Raw genomic sequence first — 13,142 nt, 5'->3', positions numbered from 1 at the left:
GCAACATTCCAGAGCACCAACGACTCCATGAACTTTGATGAACTACTGGATATGACTGGGACTCATTTTGGGTACTGCTCAATCCTGGAAATCTTCCATGCCCTACTGAAAACTTCTTTTGAAGTTATGAAGTGAAAGGAAAGAATTTTAAAGTCAAGGTGGCAATATAATTATATGTCCTCCCCTTTTCTCCTCCACTTACCCCAGCTCCACCACACTATATACACACAAAAGAAATACTAGTAGATACAACAAGGCCATGATGGGATCTGACTCAGGATTAGCAAGCATTTAACTGAATCTCATATTCCAAAATGCCAGAGCGGGTGGTAAATCAGAGGAAAGTAGGGTTTGACTTCCTCATGTACAAATTCTAGTCGATGTGCCAGAAACTGAAAACTGGCAGAATCTGTGGAATTTTCCAAGACATATGTCAGATAGCAATTTTACAACTCACTCACAAACACACATTCTAAATCATCTTACTGCTATGGAAATATTTCCAAAGCAATGGTATTTTAATACAGCCATGCTACTTATTTGTAGAAAAAGCATTCCCCTGTTTTAGATAATGTAAGAAACAAAGTACACAGTACCCTAGATACCCTAACTGCATGCCAGAAATTATATTTTAGATTTAAAAGGAACCAAAAGAAACAATATGTTAAATCAGAACAAAGGTTCTTTAAAAAGGAAGGGAAGATATAACTTTGTAAGAAAGTCATTAAGGAAAAGTGATACCAAATTAACAAAGGAAATCTATTAGACTTCCTAGGCCATGATATGAATAAGACAGTGGCTATTATGAACAAGAGAGCTAAACAAAGGATGCATGATATAGCTAAATATTTGGCTGTTATTAATTGATATATATATATCTAGAAAGAGGTCTCTATAATATACCATATAACTTAACTGAATTTTTATATAAAAATTCAACCAAGACAAAAGGACATTGGAAAAACAGTAGGGTCCGCCCTACCCCTATACCCCATCGAATCTTCTAGGGGGTTCTTTTGATATTTACCTCTGTTTTTCTAAATATGCTTGATTTATCAAATTTAGATATTACCTATTGACATACTGCCAAGGAATATAAGTATTTAGTTTCAACCTCTACCTCTAGCCTCCATACCCTATGTAATTTTATGACAATCTTTGTTTAAATAAAGAGTGAGTGTGAATGTAATACTGGACAGATACTACTGAGTGCTGAGCCAGCAGAACAATAGGACCATGTAGTCTTTGTCCCTACAAATTAATGACAACCTCATTTTTCCTACTTTCTATATATTTTTAACTTTTCCTCAAATGCTCCAGCATCTGTCACATGTCTATCAATATTTTCCATATGCTCAAACACACCAGATATTGCTTTTTCCCGGAGCCATAACTTCCCAGAACCCTTTGGTCTTTCTTCTGCTTCCCTCTGTGGGGGGACTCTCTAGACTAGGTACAGAGCTGTCACCTTGGGCTCTCCCTTGGCTCTTCTCTTTGACTGAATTCTGAGTCTTGGACCCGATTTCTTTTCCCTTCCTATTTAAGAGTACATTCACTAGTAACTTACGGGGGAAAAAAGGCTCATGAGAACTGAAATCCTGGTCACTTGCATGTCTAAAAATATCTTTATCCTAGACTCACATTTGATTGATAATATGACTGAATAAAATTATAGGTTGGAAATCCTTTCCACTGAAGATATCTGAAGATACTGCTTAATGCATTCTGTCTTCCTATGTTACTACTGTGATATGTAATGCTATTCTGATTAGTCCTTTGAATGTAACCTCTAGCTACTCTTGCTGGAAGCTTTTAGTACAGCCTCTGTATCCCCAGTTTACTGAAATTTCATAATCAGTCCTCTTGGTCTGTGTCTTTTTTATTATTCTATCAGATCTTTCAACTTGCAAATCTATGATTCAGTTTGGAAAATGCTTTGGAAATCTGTTGGTATCATCTCCCACTATTTTCTCTGTCCTCTCTTGCTCAAATTCCTATTAGTCAAATATTGGACCTTCTGGTCTATCTTTAATTTTTTAAATTATTTTCCTCATTTAATATTTTCTTTCTAATTCCTAGGAAATTGCTTCAACTTTACTTCCAATCTTTACACTAATTTTTTTTTGGGGGGGTATCATTTTTTATTTCCAAGAGTTATTTCTTATTTATTGAAAGAGTTTCAAAAGACCATTCTGTTTTTTGAAGATGCAACATTTCATTTCTTAGAGATTAATATTTAGTCTCTTAATTTAATATTTATTAATATTAATAATTTCCCCTCTGCCCTACCCGCGGTTTTTTCCTCTCTGCTCTCTACCTTGTTTCTTTTATGTGTTTGTCTGGCCTCTCATTTTGGAGGCTTTCCTCAACTATCAGGTTATCCTTGGCTGTCCACTCCTTTTCATGGCATTAAGAAGCTATTGTAAGTTCATTCTTTGGCTCCACATCCCTATCCTTTTCATACATCTGATATTCCTGGATCCAGAACCCTCAGCCTCCATTTTCTTGAAGAAAAAAATGCCCAGTTTCCTAGAGGGGGAAGAAGTAGTTTACATAGGATTCAACCACTTAATTTAAGATTTCTTCAGTCTTTCCGACGGTGACGACCTCCCCATGAGAGCATGCCTCTCTCAAAGGATCTCCTTCGTCCCTCTCCAGAAGAGGAGAAGAGGAAACACAAGAAGAAGAGCCTGGTGCAGTGCCTTAATTCCTATTTCATGGATGTGAAATGCTCAGGATGCTATAAAACCACCACTGTCTTTGGCCATGCACAAACAGTAGTTCTGTGTGTTGGCTGCTCTACTGTCCTCTGCCAGCCCACAGGAGGAAAAGCAAGGCTTACCGAAGGATGCTCCTTCAGACGGAAGCAGCACTAAAAGCCCCCAGAATCAAGATGAACGGGAAACCATCCCAATAAACACATTTTGGATTAAAAAAAAAAGACTTTCTTCAACCAGTACCTACTTTTAATCTCAAGCCTCATTCTTATATTTTCACTTTTTACTACCAAGTGTTGAGTCTTTTTGGAGGTTTTGTAAACTTGCTTGCTAGTCTCTGCAGACAACCCAGAGTGTACCTCCCTCTACTTGGCTAAATTATTTAATACTATTCTACTAATTTTTTTATCTTCTAAATTTTTTTTGTCATTCTTGTGCCTGTGATCTTATACTCCTTTTTATTCTTTTATTATAATGTTAGTGCTATTTGAAAAGAAAGGAAATAAATGTATTAAAGTCAAACTCCCATGGTTAGCCAAAACACCCATGCAATAGTTTTAGATATCTTGAATACAGTCATAAGCATATTTACTAAACTTCTGGATACCATGAAACTCATTAGGATAAATAATAACGTTGGATAACAGAATCAGGGTTCAACATGATTTTAAAAGGACAGTATCAAGAGGAAACTAGGGACCTCCCTGGTGGCGCAGTGGTTAAGAATCCGCCTGCCAATGCAGGGGACATGGGTTCGAGCCCTGGTCCGGGAAGATCCCACATGCCACGGAGCAACTAAGCCTGTGTGCCACAACTACTGAGTCTGCACTCTAGAGCCTGCAAGCAACAACTACTGAAGCCCGTGCACCTAGAGCCCGTGCTCCGCAACAAGAGAAGCCACCACAATGAGAATCACGTGCACCACAATGAAGAGTAGCCCTCGCTCGCCGCAACTAGAGAAAGCCCGCGCACAGCAACGAAGACCCAACACAGCCAAAAATGAATAAATAAATTAATTAATTTAAAAAAATGAGGAAACTAAACAGGGTAAATTTTTTTTAAATCTCTCACTAAAATTAAGCAATTACCAGTTATATAAATATGAAACTAGAAACCTAGTTTCACAAAAAACAGAGTTTTAGTTTATCATGAGTTACTTATGTGACTTCCTGTAACAAATTTTAAAAGAAAAGAAAAACTGTATCTTAGGATACACTAATGGAAAGCAGACCAGACCAAGGGACAAAACTACTGTATATTCTGAGTGGTTGTCAATAACTCTAACGTCACATTTGAGAAAGGAAATCAACTAAATATCATTTAGAAAATGGATCCCAGGATACTGAGAGGTTCTAAAGCTAAGTTTTGTGGAAGATGGTAAAGATAAGAGGAATACTCAAAATGTTCAATGGAAGAACATTATAGCTGCTATTGAATAGCTGAAGAATTGTCCTTTACAATCAAGTAGCTCTATACTGTTCAAGATAACCAACCTAGGAGAAGCGGAGACAATGTGTTTAAGACAGATTTGGCTTAACTAACTGTGTAAAGCTGTGAGCTCTCCCCATTACTGGTCAGCCAGTCTCTCCAATATCAGCGATGTCATAGAGTAGATTGTTCCATTGAAGGAGCTTTAACTAGATGACATTAAGCCTGGTTCCACTAAAGGAAGACAGAAATAAAGAAACCAAGAGTCAAAGAAGGTCATTGTATAATGATAAAGGGGGTCAATTCATCAAGAAGATACAACAAGTGTAAATATTTATGCACCCAACACTGGAGCACCTAAATATATAAAGCACATATAACAGAACTAAAAGGAGAAACGAACAGCAATACAATAGTAGCAGGGGATTTTAACACCTCACTCTCAATAACAGATCTTCCAGAGAATTAATAAGCAAACAGAAGATTTTAACAACATCACAGACTAAATGATCTAATAAACATACACAGAACAGTCCATCCAGTGGCAGCAAAATACACATTCTTCTCAAGCATACACAGAACATTCTCCGAGACAGAACATATGTTAGGCCACAATACAAATTTCAACAAGATCAGTAAGACAGAAACCACATCAAGTATCTTTCCTGATCACAATGGTATTCAGACGTGTGTTTTCCAACACCCAAGCAATACCCGATTTCTTAGCAGACACTGAATGGGTGTCCTACAAATTTAACTCAATTCTGACACTATCTACCAGGAGATAGCATAAGATCTCACAGGTGAAAGGCCCAGTCCCACAAGACTACCCCCACTTCAGACACCAATTGCAAGTCCAGGGTGTTACTTTGTGCTTCTGACCAACTGGCTATAAATTAAAGGTTCCTGCAACCCACTTCTCAGGTTCAATTAATTTGCTAGAAGTGGTACACAGAACTCAGAGAAACATTAACGTATGTCTCTCAGTTTATTATTTTTTTTTAATTTACTTAATTTAATTTTTATTTATTTTTGGCCACGTTGGGTCTTTGTTGCTGCGTGCGGGCTTTCTCTACTTGCGGTGAGCGGGTCTACTCTTCGTCCTCAGGTTACAGGCTAAGGGGTTCAGCAGTTCTGGCTCGCGGGCTGTAGAGCACAGGTTCAGTAGTTGTGGCGCACAGGCTTAGTTGCTCCGCGGCATCTTCCTCGACCAGGGCTCAAACCCGTGTCCCCTGCATTGGCAGGTGGATTCTTAACCACTGCGCCACCAGGGAAGCCCTCTCAGCTTATTTAAAGGATTCAGATGAACAGCCAGATAAAGAGGTAACACAGGGTGAGGTCTGGAAGGGTCCTGAGTGCAGGAGCTTCTGTCGCCATAAGAACTGGGGTGCACCACCCCTCTGGCATGCAGATGCTACCAACATGGAAGATCTCTGAACCTCATCCTTTTGGGTTTTTTTAATGGAGGCTCCAATACATTGACATAATTGATTATACCACAGGCCATTGGTGACTGCTTCAACCTTCAGCTCCTCTCTCCTCCCCAGAGGCAGGGAAGGGGGAAATGGGGAGTGGAACTGAAAGTTCCAACCCTCTAATCATAGTTGGCTCCCCTGGCAACTGGTCTCCATCATTCAGTTACCTAGGGGCCTTCAAAAATTCACCTTATTAACAAACTCAGGTGTGGTTGAAAGGGGCTTGTTGTAAACAAAAAGACACCCATTTCACCTTTATGGCTTTGAACTGAGAACAAAAGATGTTCCTACTGCTTGCTTAGGAAATTACAAGGGTTTTTGGGAGTTGTGAGTCAGGAACCAAGAACAAAGACCAAAATATATGTGTTATAAATCACAATATCATGAAACTAGGCATGAAACTAGAAATCAGTAACAGAAGGAAAATTGGAAAATTCACAAATACGTGGAACTCAATCAACACACTACTGAACAACCAATAGATCAAAGAAGAAATCAAAAGGGAAATCAAAAAATATCTTGAGACAAACAAAAACGGAAACACAACAAACCAAAACTTATGGGATGCAGCAAAAACAGTTTTAAGAGGAATGTTTATAGCTATAAATGTCTACATTAAGAAAAAAGAAAGATCCCAAATAAACAGCCAACATTTCACCTCAAGGAACTAGAAAAAGAACAAACTAAGCCCAATGTCCGCAAAAAGCAATAATAAAGATTAGAGCAGAAATAACCGAAATGGAGAAAGGAAACCAATATAAAAGATTAATGAAACTAACACTTGGTTCTTTAAAAAGGTAAACAAAATTGACAAACCTATAGCTAGACTAACCAAGGGAAAAGAGAGGACTCAAGTAAAATTATAAATGAAAAAAGAAAGAAAAAAATTGTAAATGAAAGAGGAGACATTACAACTGATACCACAGAAATATAAAGGATCATAAGAGACTACTATGAACAATCATACCCCAATAAAATGGACAACCTACGAGAAATGGATAAATTCCTAGAAGCATGACCACTTACTGTTAAGGTAATTAAACAAGGAGGCAATTGGGGTTTAATTGTCTGAGGTGGTTCTAATGCCTTGGTAGCCCACATTGCAAACCAAAACCTAAGCCAGCATAAATGCACTGGAATCTGAGAAAATGAAACTTAAGAACAATCCCAAGTAAGGCAACTCCTTAAGATACAGCCAATCAAATAACTATTTTGCTTCGGTGTCTTGTCTATAAAAACCTTGCCCGTAGCTCCTGTGCATGGAGCACTTCTAAAATCACTTCTGGACTGGTGCTATGCAATTGAAATTAATGTCTGCTCAAATAAACTCTTCAACATTTTAATGTGCAACAGGTTTTGTTTTTCTTTTTTAACACTTCCAAGACTGAATCATGAAGATGTAGATAATTTGAATAGATAAATAATGAGTATGGAGACTGAATCGGTAATCAAAACCTCCCAACAAAGAAAAGCACAAGACTAGATGGTTTCACTGAGAAATTCTAGGAAGCATATAAGAAAGAATTAATGTCAATCCTACTCAAACTCTTCCCCAAAAATTGAAGAGGAGAAATCACTCCCAAACTCATTTTATGAAGCCAGCATTACCCAAAGCCAGAGAAGGAAACTGTAAGAAAACTATAAGCCAATATCCCTGATGAATTTAGATGCAAAAATTCTCAGTAAAATAACAGCAAACCACATTCAACAGCACATTAAAAGAATCATACACCATGATCAAATGGGATTTATCCCTGTGACACAAGGATGGTTCAATGCACACAAATTAATCAATGTGATAAACCACATTAACAGAATGAAAGACCAAAATGATATGATCTGAATAGATAGAAAAAAAAAACACTGGACAAAAGTCAACATCATTTCCTGATAAAAAACAATCTACAAGCTGGATATAGAAGGAATGTACCTCAACATAATAAAGGCCATATATGACAAGCCCACAGCTGACTTCACAATGGTGAAAGGCTGACAGCTTTTCCCTAAGATCGGAAACAAGACAAAGGTAATCTAAACACTCCTAGTCAACACAGTACTGGAAGTCCCAACCACAGCAATTAGGTAGGAAAGACATAAAAGGCATCCAAATCAGAAGGAAGAAGTAAAAGTATCTCTGTTCGCAGATGACATGATTTTATACAGAAAAATCTTAAAGACTACACCATAAAACCATGAGAACTAATAATTCATTAAAGCTGCAGGTTACAAAATCAGCATACAAAAATCAGTTGCACTTCTATATACTAAGAACAAACTAGATGAAAATATACAATCTCATTTAAAATAATATAAAAAAATAAAATACCTAATAACTCTCCCAGACTTCAGACAATACTACAAAGCAACAGTGATCAAAACAGTCTGGTACCGGTACAAAAACAGACATATGGATCAATGGAACAAAATAGAAAGCCCAGAAATAAATCCACATACCTATGGTCAATTAATCTTTGACAAAGGAGGCAAGAATATAAAATGGGAAAAAGACAGTCTCTTCATCAAGTGGTGCTGGGAAAGTTGGACAGCTGCGTGTAAATCAATGAAGTTACAACACCCTCACACCATGCACAAAAGTAAACTCAAAATGGCTTAAGGATAAGACATGAAACCATAAAACTCCTAGAAGAGAGCATAGGCAAAACATTCTCTGACATAAATAGTACCAATGTTTTTTTAGGTCAGTCTCCCAAGGCAATAGAAATAAAAACAAAAATAAACAAATGGGACCTAAGCAAACTTACAAGCTTTTGCACAGCAAGGGAAACCATTTTAAAAAAAAAAAAGACAACCTATGGAATGGGAGAAAATATTTGCAAATGATGCAACCAACAAGGGCTTAATTTCTAAAATATAGAAACAGTTCATACAACTCAACAACAGAAAAGCAAACAATCCAATCAAAAAATGGGCAAAAGACCTTAACAGACATTTCTCCAAAGAAGACATACAGATGGCCAGTAGGCACATGGAAAGATGCTCAACATCACTAATTATTAGAGAAATGCAAATCAAATATACAATGAGGTACCACCTCACACCAGTCAGAATGGCCACCATTAAAAAGTCTACAAATAACAAATGCTGGAGAGGGTGTGGAGAAAAGGGAACCCTCCTACACTGCTGGTGGGAATATAAATTGGTGCAGCCACTATGGAAAACAGTATGGAGGTTCCTCAGGAAACTAAAAATAGAATTCCCATATGATCCAGCAATCCCACTTCCTGGTCATATACCCAGACAAAACTATAGCTCTAAAAGATACATGCACCCCTATGTTCATAGCAGCACTATTCACAATAGCTAAGACATGGAAACAACCTAAATGTCCATCAACAGATGAATGGATAAAGAAGATGTAGTACATATATACAATGAAATATTACTCAGCCATAAAAAAGAATGAAATAATGGCATCTACAGCAACATGGATGCAGCAAGAGATTATCATACTAAGTGAAGTAAGTCAGAAAGAGAAAGACAAATACCGTATGATATCACTTGTATGTGGAATCTAAAATATGGCATAAATGAACCTATCTACAAAACAGAAACAGACTCACAGACATAGAGATCAGACCTGTGGTTGCCAAGGGGGAGGGGGGAAGGGAGAGGGATGGACTGGGAATTTGGCATTGGTAGATACAAACTATTACATTTAGAATGGATAAACAACAAGGTCCTACTGTATAGCACAGGGAACTATACCCAATCCCCTGGGATAAGCCATAATGGAAAAGAATATTTTAAAAAGAATGTCTATATGTATAAAACTGAGTCACTTTGCTGTACAACAGAGATTGCCACAACACTGTAAATCAACTATACTGCAATTAAAAAAATTAAAAATGAAATAAAATACCTAGCAATAAATTTAAGCAAGGAGGTGAAAGATCTGTACATAAAAACTGTAAGGCATTGATGAGAAAAATTGAAGACACAAATAAATGGAAATATATCCATGTTTATGGACTGGAAACCAAATCACCCAAAGTGATCTACATATGCAATGCAATCTCTATCAAAATTCCAATGCATTTTTCACAGAAATAGAAAATCAATCCTAAAGTTTACATGGAACCACAAAAGATCCTGAATAGCCAAAGTAATCTTGAGAGGGAAGAACAAAGCTGGAGGCATCACACTTCCTGACCTGAAACTACATTACAAAGCTTTAGTAATCAAAACATTATGTACTGGCAGAAAAACAGACACACAGACCAATGGAACAGAATCAAGAGCCCAGACATAAACCCATGAATATACGGTCAACTAATATTTGAAAAGGGAGCCAAGAAGACTCAATGGGGAAAAGATAGTCTCTTCAACAGTAGGTACCGGGAAAACTATATATTCACATGCAGAAGAATAAAATCAGACCTCTATATTACATCACTCACAAAAATTAACTCAAAATGGATTAAAGACTTAAATAAATGTAAGGCCTAAAACTCCTAGAAGAAAATATAGTGAAAATGCTCCTTAACATTGGTCTTGGCAATGATTTTTTTGGATATAACACCAAAAGCACAAGAAGTAAAGCAAAAAACAAGTGGAACTACATCAAACTAAAAAGCTTCTGCACAGCAAAAGAAACAATCAACAAAATGAAAAGGCAACCTATAAAATGGGAGAAAACATTTGTAAACTATATATCTGATAAGGGATTATTATCCAAAATATATAAGAAACTCATATAATAATAACGAAATAAAATAAATAAATAAATAAAAATGGGCAAAGGATCTGAACAGAAATTTTTCCAAAGTATATGAAAAGGTGTTCAACATCATCAGGGAAACGCAAGTCAAAACCACAATGAGGGGGGCTTCCCTGGTGGCGCAGTGGTTAAGAATCCGCCTGCCAATGCGGGAGACACGGGTTTGAGCCCTGGTCCAGGAAGATCCCACATGCCGCAGAGCAACTAAGCCCGTGTGCCACAACTACTGAGCCTGCGCTCTAGAGCCTGTGGGCCACAACTACTGAGCCTCCATGCCACAGCTACTGAAGCCCGCGCACCTAGAGCCCGTGCTCTGCAACAACAGAAGCCACCGCAATGAGAAGCCCGCGCACCCCAACAGAGTAGCCCCTGCTCACCGCAACTAGAAAAGCCCAGGCACAGCAACGAAGACCCAACACAGCCAGAAATAAATAAATAGTTATTTTTTAAAAATTATTAAAAAAACAACAACAATGAGATATCACCTCACATTTGTTAGAATCACTATAATCAAAAAGACATGAGGGGGCTTCCCTGGTGGCGCAGTGGTTGAGAGTCCGCCTGCCGATGCAGGGGACACGGGTTCGTGCCCAGGTCCGGGAAGATCCCACATGCCGCGGAGCGGCTAGGTCCGTGAGCCATGGCCGCTGAGCCTGCACATCCGGAGCCTGTGCTCCGCAACGGGAGAGGACACAGCAGTGAGAGGCCCGCGTACCGCAAAAAAAAAAAAAAAAAAAAAGACATGAGGGCTTCCCTGGTGGCACAGTGGTTGAGAGTCCGCCTGCCGATGCAGGGGACGCAGGTTCGTGCCGTGGTCCGGGAAGATCCCACATGCCGTGGAGCGGCTGGGCCCGTGAGCCATGGCCGCTGAGCCTGCGCGTCCGGAGCCTGTGCTCTGCAACGGGAGAGGCCACAACAGTGAGAGGCCCGCGTACCGCAAAAATAAAAGACATGAGATAATAAGTATTGGTGAGGTGGAGAAACGCGAACCCTTGAGCAGTGTTAGTGTGAATGTAAATTGGTACAGCCACTATGGAAAACACTATGGAGGTTCCTCATAAAATTAAAGACAAAACTGCCATATAATTCAGCAGTCCCACTTGAGGTATATATCCAAGGAAATGAAATTACTATTTCAAAGAGATACCTGCACCTCCATGTTCACTGCAGCATTATTTACAACAGCCAAGATATGGAAACAATCTAAGTGTCTGTCAACAGATTAATGGATGAAGAAAACATTGGTATATATATACAATGGAATATTATTCAGCCACAAAAAAGAAGGAAATCCTGCCTTTTACAACAAAATGGATGAACCTAGAAGGCATGGTGCTAAGTCAAATAAATCAGAGAAAGACAAATACTGTATAATCTCATAAGCGGTGGTTGCCAGGATCTGAGAAGTGGGGGAAATGAGAGAAGGTGGTTAAAGGGTACAAATATCCAGTTACAAGCTGAAGAAATTCTGTAAATCTAATCTACAGCATGGTGACTATAGTGAACATTAATTACTATACTGTATACTTGAAAGTTGCTGAGAGTAGATCTTTTTTTTTTTTTTTTTTGCGGTACACGGGCCTCTCACTGTTGTGGCCTCTCCCCTTGCGGAGCACAGGCTCCGGACGCGCAGGCTCAGCAGCCATGGCTCACGGGCCTAGCCGCTCTGCAGCATGTGGGATCTTCCTGGACCGGGGCACGAACCCGCGTCCCCTGCATCGGCAGGCAGACTCTCAACCACTGTGCCACCAGGGAAGCCCACTGAGAGTAGATCTTAAATGTTCTCCCACAAAACAAACATCACTGGAACTTCCCTGGCAGTCCCGTGGTTAAGACTCTACTTCCACTGCAGGGGGCACAGGTTTGATCCCTGGTCAGGGAACAAAGATCCCACATGCCATGCAGCATGGCCAAAATAAAATAAAATAAAAACACATTCAAAACAAACATCATTAACTATGTGAGATGACAGATGTGTTAACTAACTTTACTGTGGTAGTCGCAAAATACACGTATGTCAAATCATCATGATGTGTACCTTAAACTCACACAATGTTATATGTCAATTATATCTCAGTAAAGCTGGATACAAAAAAAGAAAGAAACCAAAGAGGGAACCAACATAAATAAAGAAATGTAATTTACATAGGCATACAGAATATACTAAAATAGGTTTACATTTAGTTATTTTTCTTAAACATTAAAAAAGAATCAAAATTAGGACTTCCCTGGTGGTCCAGTGGTAAAGAATCTGCCTTACAATGCAGGGGACGCAGGTTCGATCCCTGGTCAGGGAACTACGATCCCACATGCTGCAGGGCAAATAACCACTGAGCTCACGCGCCTCAACTAGAGAGTCCATGTGCCGCAAACTACAGAGCCCACGCGCTCTGGAAGCAGAGCGCCACAACTACAGAGCCCATGCGCCCTGGAGCCTGTGCGCCACAACTAGAGAAGAGAAAACCCACACACCACAACTAGAGAGAAGCCCGCGCGCCGCAACGTGGTATCTCACATGCCTCAACGAAGATCCCACCTGCCACAAGTAAGACCCGATGCAGCCAAAAATAAATAAATAATGAATAAATCTTTTTAAAAAATCAAAATTAAAATCAACACAGACTGAGAAAAAGCAAGCCAGTGTCATTACCGGATGTACAAACAAATTAGGACTTAGCCTAGAACACAGGCTTGATAACTCTGTTCTTTGGCAGTATGCTTGACCCTATCTCCCCAAACCAGTGGTGACCCAAGACAAAACAAAAACTATTAGGACAATGATAT

The 13,142-nt window shown here is 39.0% G+C and overlaps 2 protein-coding genes across 3 annotated transcripts in view; one reads left to right on the top strand and one right to left on the bottom strand.

Annotated features, from left to right (window-relative positions):
* FBXL20 (F-box and leucine rich repeat protein 20) overlaps positions 1-13,142 on the bottom strand; it is a 112,751-nt gene that overhangs the window by 74,062 nt on the left and 25,547 nt on the right. The gene's annotated exons all lie outside the window — the stretch shown is intronic.
* On the top strand, positions 2,622-2,876 carry LOC115843646 (small ribosomal subunit protein eS27-like). The gene has a single exon (XM_030839850.2). The coding sequence runs from the start codon at positions 2,622-2,624 to the stop codon at positions 2,874-2,876; it is 255 nt and encodes an 84-aa protein (XP_030695710.1).

This window comes from Globicephala melas, chromosome 20 (genome assembly GCF_963455315.2).
Source record: "Globicephala melas chromosome 20, mGloMel1.2, whole genome shotgun sequence".
Taxonomy (NCBI): domain Eukaryota; kingdom Metazoa; phylum Chordata; class Mammalia; order Artiodactyla; family Delphinidae; genus Globicephala; species Globicephala melas.
This window is presented reverse-complemented; position numbering and strand designations above follow the sequence as displayed.

Excerpts from the sequence above, each read along its gene's own strand:
- LOC115843646 (XM_030839850.2), top strand. The coding sequence starts at position 2,622 with ATGCCTCTCTCAAAGGATCTCCTTCGTCCCTCTCCAGAAGAGGAGAAG.